General features: G+C 57.1%; 3 protein-coding genes and 3 non-coding genes across 14 annotated transcripts; 1 reads left to right on the top strand and 5 right to left on the bottom strand.

Annotated features, from left to right (window-relative positions):
- Window positions 6–7,985, bottom strand: MCM7 (minichromosome maintenance complex component 7). Of its 3 annotated transcripts, none has more exons than XM_018039868.1 (15): window positions 6,768–6,839; window positions 6,051–6,130; window positions 5,356–5,520; window positions 5,061–5,185; window positions 4,806–4,986; window positions 4,378–4,515; window positions 3,926–4,075; window positions 3,611–3,725; window positions 3,392–3,523; window positions 3,116–3,199; window positions 2,451–2,844; window positions 2,122–2,205; window positions 1,385–1,553; window positions 529–638; window positions 6–387 (listed from the first exon to the last, which is right to left on the bottom strand). In XM_018039868.1, the coding sequence occupies exons 3-15, from the start codon at window positions 5,488–5,490 to the stop codon at window positions 186–188; spliced, it is 2,019 nt and encodes a 672-aa protein (XP_017895357.1). In that variant the 5' UTR covers window positions 5,491–5,520; window positions 6,051–6,130; window positions 6,768–6,839; the 3' UTR covers window positions 6–185. The 3 variants fall into 3 exon arrangements, with proteins under 3 accessions (XP_017895357.1, XP_005697898.1, XP_005697897.1); XM_005697841.3 differs by lacking the exon at window positions 6,768–6,839 and adding an exon at window positions 6,414–6,556; XM_005697840.3 differs by lacking the exon at window positions 6,768–6,839 and adding an exon at window positions 7,317–7,985 and having other exon boundaries at window positions 11–387.
- Window positions 792–890, bottom strand: MIR25 (microRNA 25). Its single transcript, NR_129679.1, has one exon. It is a non-coding gene; the product is annotated as a microRNA 25 (primary transcript).
- On the bottom strand, window positions 1,011–1,086 carry MIR93 (microRNA 93). The gene has a single exon (NR_129801.1). It is a non-coding gene; the product is annotated as a microRNA 93 (primary transcript).
- MIR106B (microRNA 106b) lies at window positions 1,208–1,287 on the bottom strand. The gene has a single exon (NR_129555.1). It is a non-coding gene; the product is annotated as a microRNA 106b (primary transcript).
- Window positions 7,581–16,681, top strand: AP4M1 (adaptor related protein complex 4 mu 1 subunit). 5 transcript variants are annotated; one of them, XR_001917195.1, is made up of 19 exons: window positions 7,711–7,822; window positions 7,925–8,013; window positions 8,399–8,505; window positions 8,593–8,689; window positions 8,789–8,899; window positions 8,987–9,067; window positions 9,290–9,352; window positions 9,433–9,499; window positions 9,602–9,655; window positions 9,785–9,891; window positions 9,993–10,087; window positions 10,411–10,455; window positions 10,678–10,728; window positions 10,852–10,963; window positions 11,122–11,298; window positions 13,518–13,666; window positions 14,760–14,890; window positions 15,633–15,869; window positions 16,036–16,681. XR_001917195.1 is itself a non-coding variant. In XM_005697836.3 (15 exons), the coding sequence occupies exons 1-15, from the start codon at window positions 7,765–7,767 to the stop codon at window positions 11,341–11,343; spliced, it is 1,359 nt and encodes a 452-aa protein (XP_005697893.1). In that variant the 5' UTR covers window positions 7,581–7,764; the 3' UTR covers window positions 11,344–11,630. The 5 variants fall into 5 exon arrangements, 1 of the variants encoding a protein (XP_005697893.1); XR_001297291.2 differs by having other exon boundaries at window positions 15,633–16,681; XR_001297293.2 differs by lacking the exon at window positions 11,122–11,298 and having other exon boundaries at window positions 15,633–16,681.
- TAF6 (TATA-box binding protein associated factor 6) lies at window positions 11,525–18,867 on the bottom strand. Of its 3 annotated transcripts, none has more exons than XM_018039870.1 (15): window positions 18,360–18,867; window positions 16,011–16,226; window positions 15,827–15,913; window positions 15,553–15,706; window positions 15,303–15,359; window positions 15,106–15,225; window positions 14,741–14,886; window positions 14,578–14,655; window positions 14,369–14,470; window positions 14,106–14,288; window positions 13,540–13,614; window positions 13,287–13,412; window positions 12,587–12,760; window positions 12,171–12,368; window positions 11,525–12,056 (listed from the first exon to the last, which is right to left on the bottom strand). In XM_018039870.1, exons 2-15 carry the CDS (start codon window positions 16,164–16,166, stop codon window positions 11,676–11,678), a joined length of 2,037 nt encoding a protein of 678 aa, XP_017895359.1. In that variant the 5' UTR covers window positions 16,167–16,226; window positions 18,360–18,867; the 3' UTR covers window positions 11,525–11,675. The 3 variants fall into 3 exon arrangements, with proteins under 3 accessions (XP_017895359.1, XP_017895358.1, XP_017895360.1); XM_018039869.1 differs by having other exon boundaries at window positions 18,825–18,861; XM_018039871.1 differs by having other exon boundaries at window positions 18,804–18,854.

Below are 18,882 nucleotides of genomic sequence, written 5' to 3'. Positions count from 1 at the left end.
CAAAATCCTGTTTTAACGGAAGCAGCAAATGGACACACACTTTATTAGGAAAAAAGAATAAGTAAAACAAGTGCAGCTTGGGCAAAAAAGGGGACCTTCCTCTCCCCTCAATAGCACTGCCAAACCATCACAGGAAGCGGGGTAGGACAGTATGCAGAGCAGAGCCAGTGTCCAAGCGACTGGACTCACACAAAAGTGATCCGTGTCCGGGCAGTGTTGACCTGCCAGACGTTGAGCTCCTCATACTCGTCCAGGGCCTCCTGGAACTGAGCAGGCGTGAAGCCACGAGAGATGCAGCGCTGCTCCGCCTCGGAAAACCGGACGCTTTGGCCCTCAGAGACCAACTCACGGATGGTGGCAAATATCACATCTGCTGGTCTCTGGGTCCTGGACAGACGAGCATGGTGTGTGGTCAGGGTTAGAACTTTGAGGTCAGCACCACAGACCCAGGGGTGCAGAAGCCACAGGATGAGTTTCCTGCTCAAGACGGTCAAGGTGCCTCCTGCCACCCTCTGCTAAGCCACTCACCTAGCTGTCTGCCCCTTGTCACCCAGCAGCGAGTCCTTGGACATCTCCATCAGCCGTATGGCTTCATTCACATCTTCCTTCTCCACGGTGTCCACCATTCGCAGACGTGCCTAAGGGGAAGGTAGGGAGAGATGGGCACAGAAGGAGGGGGTGGAACAAAGTCAGAGAGGCCCCCCCCACCCTGCTCCAGCTTTAAGGCTGGGCACCTGAGTGTTCCTACTCACAAAGGAGTAGCGGCCCCCTCCCCACCCACCAGGCATCCGCAGTGTGGGGCCGGCACTGTCAGACCGAGACAAGTGCAATGCCCGGGGCAGCGTCCAGCAATTGCCCAAGTCTCCGCCTCTCAACACTGGCCAGTCCCGGTGTGCAGCTGTCCTGTGAGGGAGACCAGGCCCTTCTGAATCCCACTGAGCTCCCCACCACCAGAGATGGAGCCTGGGGCACTCGGCCGAGAAGGCGACTGGCGGGGGGTAGTGTCCCTAGGGCTCGGGAAGTGCTGGCTCAGCAGTAGGTCAGGTGATCACACTACCTGCACGAACAGCACTTTGGAGCCCCCAGGACGATGGTCCAAGGCGTAGGACAGAAATGAATGTTCCCGACACCGGAGCGAGGTTAACCCACCCACCCCTCAGCAAGATCTGAGAAACGGAGAAGCCTCTCTCCTGGGACGCTGGTATGCCCTGCTGGAGCAGCAAGTACCCACAGTGCGGTAGCACACAGGACCACTATCTGCACTGTCAGCACTTTAGCCCCGGCAGGGCCGGAGCAGCAGGCAGGCGGCAGCGCGCGGGCAGGCGGGCAGGCCGCCCAGCAGAGCCCCAACGGACCGGCCTCCAGCACACAGAGTGGCACTCACCAGGGCGGTGGACAGTCGCAGGATAGCCAGCAGAGTCCGGGCCGAAGTGTAGGTGGCGTCCTTACTGGCCCAAGCCTCTCGCCTCATCTCCACATACGCCGCTGTGATGTAGTCGGCCAGAGACTCTGGCACCGTGGGCTGCTTCTCCCGGCACATAGCTATGTACCGCCTGTGGGAAAGCAGAAGAGGTTGGAGAGCGTGTGCTCTGCATTAAAAGTTGGAAAACTGGGAGTAAAGAAACTGGAGGGGAGGGCGCTTTAAAGTAGGAAACAGCAATTGGTGGATGATTAGGCTTAAATATGCTGCATTTAGAAAGTCCATCAACATTTCAAGTTATCCCCAACTTTTTTTGTAAACGAAAATGGCCTTTGCATGATTGAGACAAATCCACCTGCCTTAAGAGATGATTTTGTTAATTCACGAGAACAGCTAAAAGGGAAAAACTACATTAGGAGTCCCTGGACAGACTCCTCAGAGAGCAGTGCTGTCAGGCACCCAGGCAGCAAAAGCCAGCTTTGCCAAAATCTGCACCTGGGTTAGTAACCCTGAGACTGCAGGTAGAGGTGTGTGAAGGTAGGTTCTCCGCCGTGGTCGTCTACGGCCAGCCCGGGGGAACCAAGACTCCCTGTTCTCAGACCCAGGACACCAGGAGGAGGGGAAGGGGGGAAAGCTTTTCAAGAGAGAGACACAGAGGCCAAGACGCCAGGGAGTGGACCAGCCCTGTCCGGCTCTCCTACCTCATCAGTTTCATGTCCAAAGGCTCAAACTGGGCAGGGGGCTGCCGGCTGTGCTGGTGCACGTAGGTGATGTGCTGGGCCAACCTGGGAGGAGGGGAGGCAACAGTAGCGCTCTGTCTTGGTGCCCCCTCAGCGCTCCACCCCACAGCCTGGTCAGCCAAGGATTGTCAGCGCTTCAACCCTGACCCCCTCTGAGAACTGTGGAGCAACCCCTGCTGTTTAAGGGGAAGGTTCCTGCTGTTTCCCTAAGACAGTAACAGGTTTTCCAGTTTCTCCTCCCTGCAGAGATGGCTACAGGGTGTGTCTCCCAAGTGCAGAACTGCAGTCACCTCAGGTCATTGTCTCGGTCGGGCCGGTCCTGGATCAGCCAGAGAAGGTCAAATCGGGAAAGCAATGCTGCAGGAAGCTGTATATTTTGTTCCAGGCTGCGGCGAGGGTTGTAGCGTCCGTAGGCAGGGTTGGCGGCAGCCAGGATGGAGCAGCGGGCGTTGAGCGTCGTGAGAATGCCCGCCTTGGCAATGGAGATGGTCTGCTGCTCCATGACCTCGTGGATGGCTGTGCGGTCGGCCTCCGCCATTTTGTCGAACTCGTCAATGCAGCACACTCCCTGGTCGGCCAGCACCAGGGCCCCGCCCTCCAAGGTCAGCTCGCCACTCACCGAGTCTCTCAGCACAGCCGCCGTGAGGCCCACCCCGGAGGAGCCACGGCCTGTCGTGTACTGGCCTGCACAGAAGGGTCAGGAAGGCAGACACGCACAGGCCTGTTTAGGAAAATGGAGGAGAGTAAGGGAGCAACGGCAGGGCAGAGAGAACGGGGCCGTGAGGCGAGGCGAGGCCTGGGCTGAACTGCTCTACTGACCCAGCCGGGCCGTCCCGAGGCAGTGGCAGGTCTGGGGGTGATGACACCAACACCCATCTCCATCCCCTGGCCCGCCCACGACGGAAGCCTGGTGGTCCTCCTCCTAAGCTTGCCTCTCCCAGGGTCTGATACTCACTGCGGGGGGCGAGGCGGTCAATGTAAGACAGGAGCTGTGACTTTGCCACACCAGGGTCCCCCATCAGGCAGATGTTGATGTTGCCTGGAGGAAGGGAAGGAAGCCCCTGAGTGACTGTTCCCTCGATGCAGGTTGTCTGCACACAGAGGAAAGGATATTGAGGTCTGCCTGCCCTGTTTCTAATCCCACCTTGAGCCCATGAAATCAAGATGCTGGCTTTTGTTCTGTGACCGATGTGACCCTGGTCTGGCACCCTTCCCTGATGTCTCCACTCACCCCTGATTTTCATGCCTCGAGGAGACTGGTCCACGCCTCCCACCAGCAGGAGCAGCAGCGCCTTCTTCACGTCTTCGTGCCCATATATCTCTGGGGCAATGGAGGCCGCCAGCTTCTCATAGAAATCCTCCTCTATGGGAAAGCCAAGACTCAAGAGTTTTTCCAGGGGAAAGAAGCGCTTGGGATAAACTCACATTTATCTTCCTGCCGACCCCTCACCTGCGATTTGCCTCAGCTCCTCCCTGCTCAGCTCTCCGGCCCCAGACTCATCCTCCTCACTCTTACTCATCTTCACAATCCGATGAGCTTCCAGATAAGTTTCCGAGAGTAAACCCTTGGGCAGGAAAACGCCAGGGCATGAATGAAGTTCTCTGCTTGCCCACCACACGATGCCCTCTGGAGTTCCTGACAAACCCTTTTGTTCCATTCTGCCTGGTGTTCTGCTATTGAAACTTTCTTCTGTGGGGCTGGTAAAAGGGAGGGGATAAGGAGGAAGGGGACCACCACTTCCTCCCCTTAAACTCCCTTCCTCACCTGGAACATCTGTCGGAACCCAGTGCGCAGGATTGGCAGGAAGATGCCGGTAACGCTGACGTGGTCCCCGGGCTGGGCAATCCTTGTGTTCTCCCCTTCTACCAGCACCGTGATACTGCGAGGGATATTTCCCACGGGCACTTGGTCGCTCTGGGGAAGAAGGGTGCTTGAGGCCGGAGGACTAACCTCCCCTCCTGCGCACACCCATCTGCCACTCCCTGGCCTATCTGGCCCCACACAAACCAACAGAGGGAAGCTGAGCTCTCCTTTACCACATCCCAGCTCAGTCAGAAAGTCCCAGAGAAGCCTGCCTCCTACTCTCTGCAACTTCTCTGCCTCAGCTCCTCTCTCTGTTCTACTTTCTTCCCTCTACTTCACGAGTTTCTACTGGAGTTGAGTGAACTCCCAACCTCAAACTTCCCTGGGCCCTGGACCTCATACTCTAAACTCACGTGTTCCTGCATCTTCATCTCCTGGAATTTGATGAATTTGGAGCCACGAGTCTGGAGGTACAGTCGGCCTCCTGAGCGGTTGGTCTGGCACTCCTGGCTCGGGCACATGATCAGAGGCATGAAGGTAGGAGATTGGATCTAGAGTGGAAAGGGAAGCACCAGAGAAAGTCACGAGGAAGGAGCCCTCAGTCACAGGAGCCACACCCCTCCTTCGGCAGAGACGATGAAACCTTTGGGACTGTCTTAAGCCGTGCAAGGTACACATCGACAGACACAAAGAAAACAGACTGGGTGGAAAGACCACTCCACCGTAGCAAGAAAGCGAAAAGTGGCCACACAGGAAACAGAAAAAGCACCAGACAAACACCAGGAGGCAAAACTCATCCTCACAGAATTAAGCGTGTTCCCATTCTCTGCTCCATACATACCGGCTGGTAGGTTTCCGCCCCGCACTGGTCGCAAGTGTAAGTGGCCACCACCATTCTTGGTTTGACCTCAGAGACACGAGTGACAATTCCACGCACTGTTACTAGCTTCCCCACAGAGTCAGCCCGTACTTCCCGGATCACACGAGGCTTGTTACTGCTGGGGCCTTGAAAATACAGCTCACTAATGGAGAAAGTGGTCATTAGCAAGGGTCTGGGGACCTGAACCCCACGCCCGTCCCTACCGTGGTCACTCACAATCTGCGCATGAGCTCAGGAGGGTACTGGTTTTGAGGGCTTCGGGCTGCCCCCGGGTCGCGGCTCCGCTGCTCCATCATTAGCCGGTGCTCAATGTAAACATCCAGGACGTCTTTATTTACTACCTAAACGAAAAGAAAAGGAAACAGGAAAAGTGAGCGGTAGGATGGTGAAAGGAAAGAACGTAAGAGTGCCAGGCAGAAACCACTGACTCCTTTGGGTCAGCTCGGACAGCATCAGTACCCAGGAAGTTTCTCAACACAAACCCAAGTTGTGTGCCCTGCATTTTTCTCACCTCCCTCTCCTTGTATTGAGGCAGCAGCTCTTGAACAGCATCAGCAAAGAGCCTGGCATAGCGCTTGGTGTTCTCACAAATTGAGTCCACCAACTCAGGGTCATCCTCAGCAATGTCATCTAGATCTACGTACATGGCCACTTGCTCCCGATGAGCCAGTTGAACCTGGGGTGGGGAAGAGAAAGCAGCGGAGCCAAGTTTATCTTACCAGTGTTCACAAGCAAAAATTGGTCATTACGAGCTCAGCACACAGGATCCAGGCTCCACAAGGGAGAAAAGTGTGTATCACTACGTTTGCAATAATTAAGGTGTTTTCAGGGATTGAGGGAGCTGAAACTGAGTCCCGTTGAGTCTCACTTCACTTTCTCCCAGGTGGCACAGTGGCCAACAATTTGCCCACCAGCGCAGGAGACACAAGAGACATGGGTTTAATCCCTGGGTCGGGAAGATTCCCTGGGGAAGCATATGGCAACCCACTCCAGTATTCTTGCCTGGAAAATTCCATGGACAGAGGAGCCTGGTAGGCTAGTCATAAGGTCGCCAAGAATTAGACTGAGCACAGACGCAGCACAGTGATACACAAGTATCACGTATGGTGCTAAACTCACCACTTCCAGAAAGACATACCTGCTAAAATAAGCCAGGCCTTATAGCTCAAGTCACCACCCCTTCCCTCTACCTAACCTTAGACTCACCAACTGGTTCCCATACTTGAACTGCTTCTTGCCAGATTCGTCATCCTGGTAAAACTCTTGTAGGAACTTCTTCACTTTTTCTGTAAAGAAAAATAAAGTCAGGACGGGCTTTTTTTCATATACCTTACTGCAAACCCTTGATAGAGATCTAAAAAACTTACTTTTGTTTAAAGTGGAATCTTTAAACAAATTAAATGAACATTCAAATAGACCTACGTAATTCTCCCCAACAGAGCGAAACTCCTTTTCGCAAGTCTGTGTTGGCTTAAGGAAGAATAAGTGGCCCCTAGCAGTTTAGAGTATTACCCAATACGCTCCCCCCAGGGGAATTCCACTCTCTGCCTTAATTAGAAATCTCAGTACCCTTTTCTAAGGGCCTTCCACACCCGGCAACACACTCAAGTCTCACGGTTCTCAGCTTTCCTTCTACGTGCTTTATTCCCCCTTTCTTTCGGTCCCTTAAATTGTTGCTCTCCCGGGAATCTCCGCCACCAGGCCCGTCCTCCGCCCCACCCCCTCTCCCGCCACTGCTTCCGCTCTTAGTAAACAAAGAAGCACATGGGCCCAGATGCCGCCGCCTCACAGCCCGGGATTCCTCCGCCCGAGGCGGGAGCCCGTCCGGCGATTGGCCGGCTCGTCGAGGGCCACCCTGCCCCATCCCACCACTTCATCCCTCGGCCTCCGCAGAAACCCCTCCAATTCCAGGCACGCCCCTACCCTCGGTCGCTCTCTCCGAGGCCACCGCGCGGAAGGACACTGTTTACACACGACACTCCCTCCAGTAGCGTCGCGCAACTTCCGCCCGCCTCCACTTCCGCTAGGAGGTGGACCTAATGCGGCCCAATCCCCGCGCGCAGCGGCCCGGGACCGCCCGCCCCACCCTACCCCGGGCTTCGGCGCGTCGTGGGCGCTGGGAGCGCCTAAGCGCGCGGAGAAAAGCGGGACCGAGGGGTGCTGGTTAGATAGGCCCCTGAGGGCCTGCTCTTTCCTAAACGCGACCCTTCCCTCTGGAGCTTCCAGCTCGGGTGTCCGCATCCCCTCCCCACGACTCTCACTCTTTTCCTCGACACGATCACCAGCTCTCCCCCGGCCTTGGCGGCCCGTGCGCACCCCAGGCACCATGCGCCTCTACTCTGCCACCTCCCTACCCTGCCTCCGGCCTCGCGCGCCGAGAGCCCGGCCCCCCGGGACTCCAGCCCACACCAACAGGTGTCGCCCAGGAAGCTTCCCGCGCAGAACGCCCCTCCTACACTCGCAGACTCTCACCTTTCTCGAGCACGTAGTCCTTAAGTGCCATTGCTGCCGAGGACCGTAAGGCAGCAATTGGCGGGCTCTGAGCTCTCACTCCCCGGCCAGCAAAAAAACGCCCGCGCGGCGGGCTGCGGCCGACCAACCGAAATTGGCGCGAAACGTCGCCCCCCACGTGACCAGCGCCGCCGCTTGCGGGCCAATCGGAGAGGATGCCCTTCGTCCCTCCCGCTTGCCGCGGGCCCCAGCCTGGGCCAATCAACGGGCGAACCTGGGCTGAGTGACGGGGAAGAGGCGCGGGTGTTTGGAGGGAAGGCCTGGGCGAGGCGGGGCGCGCGCCGGGTTTCCCGCGGTCGGAGGAGAATCGCTCTTAAAGGGCCAGGCTACTCGCGTCCTTTTGTTCCGGGGCCGCAGGGCGGGGCAGGCCCAACGTTTGCTGTCTCCTAGTCTATTCTCCAGAACGGCCATGATTTCCCAGTTCTTCATTCTGTCCTCCAAGGGGGACCCGCTCATCTACAAGGACTGTATCCTTGGCCAGCGGGGCGGGGGGAGAAGGGCTGCGTGGGACTAGGGCCCCAGTGCTAGCGAGTGTCGCCAGCTCCTTAGCTTTCCTTCCACTCGGTCAGTCCGCGGAGACAGCGGCGGCCGGGATGTGGCCGAGCTCTTCTACCGGAAGCTGACGGGACTGCCTGGAGACGAGTCTCCGGTTGTCATGGTAACCACTGGCGGGAGTGGGGGTGGGGTGGTGGGTATGCGGTTGGTGGTCTGGGGTTGGGAGGCGCCTCCTCCAGGAACGTTCTCTAAGAGCTCATACGCGGGGTGGAAGGGGGTACATTCTTCTAAATAACATTACTGGCGGTTTACTGATCGCTAACCGCACCAGGCACAGCTCTTCACACGTTTCAATCCTCAGCCACTTTGGAGTAGGTACTATTACTAACTTCATTTACACATTAGGAAACTGGGCCTTGGGGAGGTTTCGTATGTGGCCTAAAGTCACGCTGCTAGTAAGTAGGGAAATCAGGATACCAGCCTCAGTCTCATGGCCAGGAATCACTGCAGCTTTCTTCCTAACGTTTTTCTCCGTGCCTATGCCTCAGCACCACGATGATCGTCACTTTATTCACATCAGACACAGCGGTCTCTATTTGGTGGCCACTACTTCAGAAAACATTTCTCCCTTCAGCCTCCTGGAGCTGCTCTCCCGGTGAGGAGGGCAGGGCTGGGCACCCGGGTGCAGGGGTCAGGGAGTCAGAGAGGAGGAGTTATGCACCCTCTGTCTGGGTTTTCGCAGGCTGGCCACTCTTCTGGGTGATTACTGTGGCTCCCTAGGGGAGGCGACCATCTCTCGCAACGTGGCTCTGGTCTACGAACTCCTGGATGAAGTGCTGGTGAGGTTCCTCCCTGTCCCCGGTTCCCTGAAGATAAGTATTCGTTTTCACCCCTTCCCCCACCGACTACCCAAAAAGTGTCTTTCCGCTGCCCCCTAGGACTATGGCTACGTACAGACCACATCCACGGAGGTGCTGAGGAACTTCATCCAGACAGAGGCTGTGGTCAGCAAACCCTTCAGCCTCTTTGATCTCAGCAGCGTTGGCTTGGTCAGTCCGGGGACAGAGGAGGCCAGGATTGAGGAGGGTTAGTGGGAAGCATCAGCCATGAGGACTGATTGATTTGGGTGCTTTCAGTTTGGGGCCGAGACACAACAGAGCAAAGTGGCCCCCAGCAGTGCAGCCAGCCGGCCAGTCCTGTCCAGCCGCTCTGACCAGGTGAGGGAGGGACCGTTGGGTTCACATCCTCTGGTTTTTGAGTCCCCAGAGTGCAAGATCCTGGCATATCTTTCCCCCTTCTCTAGACATGGAGGATCCCTTTCCTTAGCCCTGTGCCCCCATCCTGGGGCCCCAGCCTCCACTGTTCTCTCCTTTCTGCCTGTCCACATTAGAAGACAGACCGACCAACCTCCAACCACCAGACCCCCTTTCTTTCCTTAGAGCCAAAAGAACGAAGTGTTTTTGGACGTTGTCGAGAGATTATCTGTACTGATAGCCTCTAACGTAAGTTTGGGCCCCCAGCCCTGCGGCTGAGGATGGTGGCACCTGGGAATCGCTGGGCACTGACCTCCCGCTGCTCTCAGGGCTCGCTGCTCAAGGTGGATGTGCAGGGAGAGATCCGGCTCAAGAGCTTTCTGCCCAGCGGCTCAGGTGAGCAGCACGCGAGCTGGACCAGGTTGAGGTGTGGGATTGGCTCCTTGGTGGTGGGCATGGTGGTACCATGGCTTCTTCTGATACTCTTTTGTCTGACAGAGATGCGCATCGGCTTGACCGAGGAGTTTTGTGTGGGGAAGTCCGAACTGAGAGGTGAGGAGAAAGCGGGTCTTTTTCTTCTAAGTAGAGGTCACTGTCCTAGGTTTCACCTGGGGAAGTTAGATGGATCCCCACCCCCTCCCAAAACACAGGTCGGCAGAGGGGGTCTTTCTGTCTTTCCAGGCTATGGGCCGGGAATTCGGGTGGATGAGGTCTCCTTTCACAGTTCGGTATTCCTGGATGAGTTTGAATCTCATCGGATCCTCCGTCTGCAGCCCCCTCAGGGTGAGGTCAGGACCGGGCTGGCCTAGCACATTCCATCTACTGAGGGGGAGGGAGGCCGTTCAGGTGTAAGGAGACCAAGCTCACCTCTGTTCCTCTCTGGTCTCAGCTGACTGTGATGAGGTACCAACTCTCAGATGACCTCCCTTCCCCGCTCCCCTTCCGGCTCTTTCCCTCTGTGCAGTGGGACCGAGGCTCAGGCAGGTGAGACCATTTCCCCGTTCTAGAACTTCTCTGGAGCCCAAGCCAATGTATGTATGTACGTGTGTGTGTACATGTATATTTGTATGTATCTATATAACTCCCAGGTTGATTTTGGAGGAGTGTGGTGGTGGTGGTGACATTGGCTCCAAGTTAGAATGTGCACCCTCCCCGACAAGCGGACCCAGCTCCGTGCATGTAATGGCTCGTGGAGCTGGGTGGATCTCAGCTCTTCTCTTTCCTTCTTGGGGCAAAAGCCACAGCCACACATGGGGGCCCTGCCAGTGGGATAGGGCCTGAGTAACAGTTTGTACCCCCTCACACAGGCTCCAGGTTTATCTGAAGTTACGCTGTGACCTGCCCCCAAAGAGGTGAGTGGGGGTAGTCCAGCCCAGTCCAGCTATGGAGGGCAGGAGGCAAGGCCCATATAGCTGCTCCTTCCACCCCTAGGTGTGGCCGGCAGCTTCAGAATCCAGGGGAGAGCCTGGAGTTTGGGAAGGGGGTGGGGGGCGCTTGTGCGCAAGTCCAGTGGTGACATTAATGAAGATGGGATGTGGCTTTCCTGGGACTGACTGCTCCCTTCTCCCTTGCAGCCAGGCTCTGAACGTCAGGCTGCATCTTCCCCTGCCTCGAGGGGTGGTCAGGTAAGCGCATGTGCACTGCGGGGCCCATGGGCAGTCGAACTAGCTTCTCGGGAAAACAGATAGCGCTGGGGTGGGAGCTGTGGGGCAGGGGTTGAGCCCAGCCCTTTCCTCTCCCGATTCCAGCCTGTCTCAGGAGCTGAGCAGCCCAGAGCAGAAGGCAGAACTGGGGGAGGGAGCCCTTCGCTGGGACCTGCCTCGAGTGCAAGGAGGCTCTCAGCTTTCAGGCCTTTTCCAGGTACCAGCTGCTGATTCTCGAAGGCCCTGCTCCCACCTCCACCTCCAGCCCTGACCCATGCCTTCTCACGAAGGTGGTCAGCTTCCTGGCCCCTTGGCTCTCTTGCCCTCCCTCCTCTCGGGGCCTTCAGCACCCCTCCCTGCCTCTCCCCATCACAGATGGACGTCCCGGGCCTCCCTGGGCCTCCTGGCCAAGGCCCCTCTGCCTCGGCTCCTCTGGGGCTGGGCCCTGCCAGCCTCTCCTTTGAACTGCCCCGGCACACGTGCTCCGGCCTCCAGGTCCGCTTCCTCAGGCTGACATTCAGACCCTGCGGCAACGCCAACCCCCACAAATGGGTGCGACACCTAAGCCACAGCGACGCCTACGTCATTCGGATCTGAGGCTCCCAAACAAGGACCCGGGAGGCAGAGGTGGCGGTCAGGGCATCGGAGAAGGACGATGTTTTCTCTCCTAGTGTCCTGGCCTGGGGCTGGGGCTGGAAGAGTCCTGAGTCCTCGAGACCAGGGAGCTCGACAAGTTAGACTCTCCTGTGGGACCTGACCCAGGGGCGACTGAAGTAGATCACAATTTAAAAATCAAACTTTTATTCTGAGCAACTGGCTGTACAATATCTAAAGAGAAAGTCACATGGAGGGAAGCTGGCTACTACCTCCTTCCACCCAGCATGTGTGTGTCTGTGTGTGGGAGAGAGAATCCAGGGAGAAGGTCAGCATCAGGGTGCGGGAGGAGGGGAGCCGGTCCCTGGGGGCTGCGAGCCATTAGCCTTTGGAGTCCCTGGAGCAGGAGGGGGGCTCTCCCCAGCTTCCAGTTTCCCCCCACAGAGGGCGCTGCCCCCAAGTGGGGAGGGGGCTGAGGATGGGGTAGGGACGGGAGAAGGATGGGAGGCGGGGCCTCCTTTGCCCTCCCCCGTGGGCGGCAGAGACACCACGATGTACTTCTGGACACTGCCAGGACCAGCGGGGGCAGTGCTGGGGGGCGCGGTGGTGGCGGTGGAGACCAGCTTGACGATGGGCTGCACGCTGGGGACGGTGGTGGTGACGGGAGAGGTCGTGGTGGAACCAGAGCCCGGGGCTGAGGTGCTGAGGGACAGGACCTGGGCCAGAAGGAAGGCAGTGCCGCTGGCCTGCACCCACCCCACACCCCAGGCCAGGGGACGCCTCCCGTGCTCCAACCCGGGCCCCAGCATCCCTGGTCCCACACGGGGTACCTGCTGGGTGGATGAGGCGCTGGAGGATGAGGACATGACGATGAACTTGGTTGGCGGCGGGGACGGCTGTGGGGGGGCAGCAGCTCGCGCAGACACCAGCGTTTGGACAGGCAATGCGATGGAGCCAGGGACCTTCAGCAAGCCGGGGGTCCGAGGGCCAGGCTGGGGGGCCTGTGAGAGGGTCAGCGTGGGCCGGGGCTGTAGAAAGAAGCAGGAAGAAAACATCACCATCTGTGTTCACCAGCTCCCCCAAGATGGCTGACTTAGGGGGCCCCATGTTTCACAGAAGTCAGGGTGCACACCCCAGCGTGTAGTGTCTGAGCCTCACTGGGATGGGAACCACCCCCCGAGCTTTCCTTCCTTTCACCCTCCCCTCCTTCTTCACTTGCTCCCCCTTCCTCCAAGCCTGCACTGACCTGAGTGATGGTCAGGGTGGTCCTGTTGACCTGCTGAGCCTGCAGTGCAGCCTGAGCCCGGGCCTTGACCACGTGCGAGCAGAGGAGGGGCCCAAGGGACCCAAATTCTGCCCGATAGGCGTCCTGATTGTCGGGCGGCGGGCGCAGCTTTGCCAGGACAGGGGCACAGTGTTTCTGTAGAGAGAAGGCAAAGATGAGATCCGGACCGGGAAGGGGTGACAAAGGTGGTCATCAATTATTTCAGTGCGTGCCTGCCGAAGGCCAGGCTGCACTTGCTGGCTTATCGGTGTGTAAGGAATGCGGAGGTTTTTCCTCGTAGAGAACACAGGCAGCAGTTGGCTGAGTGGACAGCTTGCTGAGTGATTACATGGTCACATCTAAGGGCCAGCCAGTCCACAGGGCGTGTGCCTTGCAGAAGCATCGGGGCGGGTCAGGCTTGAAAGTCACAGGCTGAGTTCAGACTCCTTACTCAGTGTCTTACACAGTGCCAGCTGTTAACAGTATTGGACTCAGGTGTGCTCTGCATATGAGATGAAGAGGGGATAAGTGAATGGAAAACGCTCTGCTTGCTAAACACTGTCCTCTGTGTGTGTGTGTGTGTGTGTGTGCGCGCGCGCGCGCGTGCGTGTGTATGTGTGTGTGTGTGGCGGGGGCAGAGGGGGCATCAGTGGGAAGAAGGGGGAGGGTGGGGCTCTGTCACCAGGAGGAGGCTCTGCACATGGTCAGCCCCGATGCGGTCAATGTTGCTCAGCACCGGGCCATCTAGAACCCCGCGGATCCGCTCCCCCTCCTGCTGCAGCCGTGGCAGAATCAGTGTCTTAATCACCTGTTAGAAAAGGAAGGGAAAAGCTGGGGTCTGGGGGTCACCACAGGGTCTCCCAGGTCGGGAGGCTGTTGCCCACTCTGACCTCCCAATCCCTCCCCTCCCCAGGGCTCCCCCGCCAGGGCCTAACATCGTGTCCCAGCTCCGCCAGGCCTGCGATGGAGCCGTAGCGCGTTGTCCATGGGGTCTTCTCATCCACCCAACTCTGTAAGGGGACGGAAAATAAACCCAAATGAAGGGGTGTGAAAAGCTAACTGGTAAGGACTCAAGTCTCATATACTCGCTTCCTTATAAGTCATTTAAGACAACAGCTCCTTCTCGACCACTCCCTCCTCCCCAAAGTAGCTGCTATTCTGACCTCTACTGTCAGAGATTAGTTTGTTTTAATTTTTGGCAGCACTGTGGAGCATGTGGGATCTTAGTTCCCTGACCAGGGATTGAACCCTCGCCCTCTGCATTGGAAGCACAGAGTCTTAACCACTGGGCCACCAGGGAAGTCCCGCAGAAATTAGTTTTTGTTTCTGAACTTTAAAGTGGAATCCTACAATTAGAAAAAAAAGACACTGCGGATCTGGCCCAAGTCCAGCCCACACCTCTCTGCTGCTGGTTTTCAGCGTCACTTCCTGAAGCCACACTGGCGTGGGCGTGGCACTCACTGTTTGGGTGACAAGCCAGCCAGTGACGGAAAGGGCTCACCTTGGTGAAGGTCTTGGTGATGCGGGACTGGATGTTGTTCGTGGTCGTGCTGAAGTGCTTGCAGATCTGGGCCACCAGGCGGGCGGCGAAGTCCCGCAGCGCCCAGTGGTTGTCCACATCTGGCCGCAGGCACAGCTGCCGGCTCACGATGCAGGTCATCACAGCCGGGATCAACTCGTGCACCTGGGGAGAAGCCCCGCATCAGCCTGCTGTGACAGCCGGTCCCCGAGCCCGGATGCGAAGCGGGCCGGCGGTCCACTCACATATTTCTCGAGGTACAGGGTAGGGTTGTCCATCAGCGCCTTGACCATGCGCATCAGGTAGATGAGCAGGGCCAGGTTGTTCTGCACCACATTCACACGCACCTGGGGTGGGGAGGGAGCAGGGATGGGGCAGTGGGGGCCCCTCCGTGAGCCTCCTCTCCTGCCCGCCCACCCCTGGAACCCCATTCCAGCCTCCCGTGGCCTCTCACCCCCTCCGAGATGAAGGTGCTGAAGCGTGGCAGCATTTGGTAGAGACCTGGGTCCGTGGCGATGCTCTGCAGAGCCTCCTGTGGGGGGAGGGGGGCGAGTGAAGCGGGGCGCCCCCCCGGGGGCCGAGGAGGGGCGAAGGCAGGACACGGGGCGGGGCCTCACCGCTCTCTTGGCCTCACAGGAGCCCACACAGGCCTCGGTGATCTCCTTGTAGTACAGCTGCTGCTCCACTGACAACTCGTGGATGCTTCGGGGCTTCAGTCGCAGAGGTGCCCCCTCCAGCAGGGGTGGCGCCTTCTTCTCTTTCCCTGTGTGAGTCAGGAAGCCAGGTTTAGGCAGGAAAGCTCCTGAGGAGGCCTGGATACCAGGCAAACCTCTAGCCTCACCTCCCACACCCAGGGAAACCGGCTGCTTGGCCGTTTCTAGGGCTCACTGGCCAGAGCTCACAGCCTCTGCCCTGACCTCACCCATCTCACACACATGACCATCTGGCTTTGGGGCAAGAGGCCTGGCCCAGCAGTACTGACCTTTGCCGTCAGCCGGAGCGGCCCCCTGACCTTTGCCTTTCAAGGGGCCATCTTCCTCCTGGCCTGGCTTGGCTGACTTCAGGGGTTCTGTGGCCTCGGCCTTCTGCTGCTCCTTGGGAGCTGGCGGGAAGGGAAAGCAGTCGGGAGGAGACGTAGAGGGAGGAGGGAAAGGGGTGGATGCTGGGCGTGGAGGTTACCTGGGGGTGGGTTCTCTGGAATCGCGGGCTGGCAGCCTTCGATGCTCAACCAGTGAGCTGCGAGGAAGAAAGGTGTCCAGGTGAACCATCGGGCAGGGACATCAGGAAGTCAGTCCACACGAAGGGATGTGTTTTCCTTCGTGTTCCCCACTAGGGGTCTCACGGGGAGGACTCCTTCACCAGTGCCCTTCCTCACACCCACACACGGCCCTTCCCCGCCTCCCTGGCCCCCGTTCTCCCCTCCCCCGACCTTTGAGGCAGACGTCCAGGGGCACCCGGGGCAGAGGGGTGTTGATGATGTCGCTCAGGTCAACCTCCTTCTCCTCGTAGAAGTAAAGCTCCCGGCCACCACCAGAGGCGAAACGGAAAGGAATGAATTCCTGAGCATGGAAGCCATACAGTGGCTACAACAGGAGGGAGAGAGACCCTGGATGAGAAGGGAGCCTGAGTTGGCTGGGCTGAGGTCAATGCAATGACTGGGAGGTCTCGGCACCCTGCCCCTTCGTCCTGTGCGTCCCCATCACCTCAACGTTCTTTAGCTTCAGTGCGTAGTCAATGTCACTGGTGGTGAGTTTCTGCCGCTTCCCCATGTGCATGAACTTCAAGGCATCCTGGGTGGGGGGTAGGAGGACAGACGTCAGCCGCAGACCCTGGGGAAGAAGGCGGCCTGGGCAGCAGTCTCTGTGCAGTGCAGGAAGACCAAGGTACCTGTGCGATCTCTTTGATGCGGTAGCTGACCTCATCCGTCAGCAGCTGGCAGGTCTCCTCCTGAATCTGAGCGATGCCCATGGACTCGGCCACCACCTTCATGGACTCCGAGGGCAGCACAGTGTTGCTCAACTTCAGCTTCTTCTCCTCGGCCATTCTGGAGCCCCTCCTCCCCTCCCCGGAAGGATGATGCCCCAGGGCAGAGAGATGGAGACCCTGGGAGGGGTTGAGAGGAAACTTGAGAGTGAGACCTAAAGAGGGGCTGTCCAGTCAGGAGAGGCCGCCACAAGGGGAGAGCAGTGGAGCATGAGGGGGGGATGGAGTTGGGGGATGTCTTCTGTCCATCCTCATATGAGCAGCACTCACTGAACAGGAGATAGGACTTGGACCCAACTGGACGCAATTTATTGAGCTCTGGTTCTGTGCCAGGCACAGTACAAGTCAGGTATAGCAGAACGATCTCAGTTCTTAGTTTCAATCCCAGCCCCAGCACTACCTAGCAGTGTTGTCTAGGCAAGCTACTTAAATGCTCCCGGCTTTGGGTTTCTTCTCTGTAAAATGTGCAAAGTATCCTTTTTTCTCAGGTGGTTGACATGCCTACCTTCATGTCTCTTGCCCCTTCTTGCATCATTATTCATGCTTGACAAATATAAAATGTTGGTTAAATACAACTTGCCCTGTCTGAGCCTATGTGCCCCTACCATTGAATGTGATGAGAAAATACACAGCCATGTTGACCAATCTGCACTTTAAATTCATGGCCACAAACTTCAGATGGGCTGTTGATGCTGCGCTGATGGTCACAGAGCTCAGTGCACTCAGGTTCTGTCCCACCTGTCATCTCCTCCTCCCTGATTTTTGGCCATCAGAAGAGACTTCCCCAGGCTCCCATCGCTATGTCCACCCGCTGAGCATCTCTGGCACCCACGTGCTCTGTCTTACCTGTTACTATAGAGGTTCTTGCCACGCCCCTCCCCAACTCCTCTCCTTCTCTTGAACCTACCCCAGTTAGGATTTTGATTCCTGCTCTTGGTTTTCCTCCTCCTTCACTAGCCCCTTTACATTGCCTTTGCTGGTTCTTCCTCTTCTCCTCATCTGCCTGATGCTGGAATGCCCTGCGTTTGGTCCTCGTATAGCTATGAGGTATACATATTCTCTTGATGACCTCAACCATTCTCACAGCTTTCAGTATTGCTTATAGGCTAAGGATGGTAAATTTATATCCCCCACCCAGAACTTTCTTCCCAACTCCAGACTTGTATATTTAACTGGCTACTTAAAATTTCTTCTGAATTCAACTCCTGACATCCCCCTCCCCACCTGCTCCAGCCTCAGCTTTCCTCATCTTCATAGCAATGCCATTAACCCAGATGCTTATTCATCATGTAAGCCCTCACCGCAGACCCATCAGGTGATCCGACTTGATCCCTCTGCTCCCACTGCGTGGCCAGCTCACCATTACCCACCTGCTGGGGAACCTTAAGAGCCTCCTGACAAGGTCTTCCTGCTTCCATCCTTGCTCCCTACATCTATTCCCAACCTAGCAGCCAGAATGATTCTGTCAAAATATATGTCAGATTGGGTCATTTCTCTGCTCGAAACCCTGTACTGGCTCCCAGTGTGCCACAGCGTGAATACAAAATCCTTATTTCAGTCTTCGGGGTCCTGTATGATTTGCTATCTCCCCATCAAGTCTCTGACCTTTCCTTTCCTTCTTCCACTATGATCCAGCCCCATGGTCCTCCTTGCTGTTCCAAGATGCCAGGCATGTTCTTGCTTTGTGGTCTTGCTCTGTTCCCTCTGCCTGGAATGCCCTTCCCTAGATGTCCCCAGGCTGCCTATTCCCATTACTCTGTTTAATACTGCACCCCACCCCTGCTCTGCTTTTTTTTTTTTTAATTCCCATGGAATTTAACGTCTGCTGATACATACTGTATTACTTCTTATGCTTCTCACTACATCGCCCCTTCCCTTCTATGTGTGGACAGAGAGCTTTGTTATGTTCACTGATGTATGCAGAGTCCCCAGACAGATACTCAACAAATACCTGCTGAATATATGAGTTGTAAGTCTTAGAGATTAGGAACTCACTAAGGACTCGGTACCATTATTATCGAACAAGACATAGGCCCAAGCTTGGCCATAATGCTCACTAGAACCTGGCATTAGGAAGTCTAATGTCAAAAGTGTTTAGGAGCGACTGCAAGGTGGTGAGGGGCAGGTGTGGGCCTGATGGAGGGGCGAGAAGAGGGGAGGGAAAAACAATTTCGTTCTTCTCAACCCATCCCAGGTCTCCTCCCCCACTTTTATAAATCTTATCTGCAGAGGACACATTTATTCAACACATACTCTAGACCTCGAGCCGAGTAAAGAGGAGGCGGTCGTGTCCCAGTACCCTGATGAGCTCCTACTAATCCTTCGATAGCCCGCGGTACCCTCTGCCAGTGTAAAGGCTCACAAAACACGCCACGGCCTCAGGAAACCTCAGGTCAGTGGAGCGGCAAGGAGACGTCACAGAAGATTAACTTCATCTAGATCCGTGGAGCATTCCCCAGCAGGGAAGCGGGTCGAAGGTTCTCCAGGCAATGGGTACAGCGCGAAAGAAAGCGTAGAGAGCCCACCTCATCCCCCAACATCCCTCCAGTGCAAACACACAGAGCCCCCACGCACACGGACACTCAACCAACCGTCCCCCTCTGGGTCCCCACACGGGCCCTTCAAAGAGTCTAGACCCGGGTACCACTCAGACCCGCCCCCGCCAGCCGAACGCCCAGCGCAGGAAAAGCCTCTCACCGCCGCCACAGCGCCGCTCACCCGGCGCTCGGCGCCATATTGGCCCCGCCCCCTCCGGGAGCAGGTCCTGGCAGAGACC

The sequence above is a fragment of the Capra hircus genome, chromosome 25 (genome assembly GCF_001704415.2).
Source record: "Capra hircus breed San Clemente chromosome 25, ASM170441v1, whole genome shotgun sequence".
Taxonomy (NCBI): domain Eukaryota; kingdom Metazoa; phylum Chordata; class Mammalia; order Artiodactyla; family Bovidae; genus Capra; species Capra hircus.
This window is presented reverse-complemented; position numbering and strand designations above follow the sequence as displayed.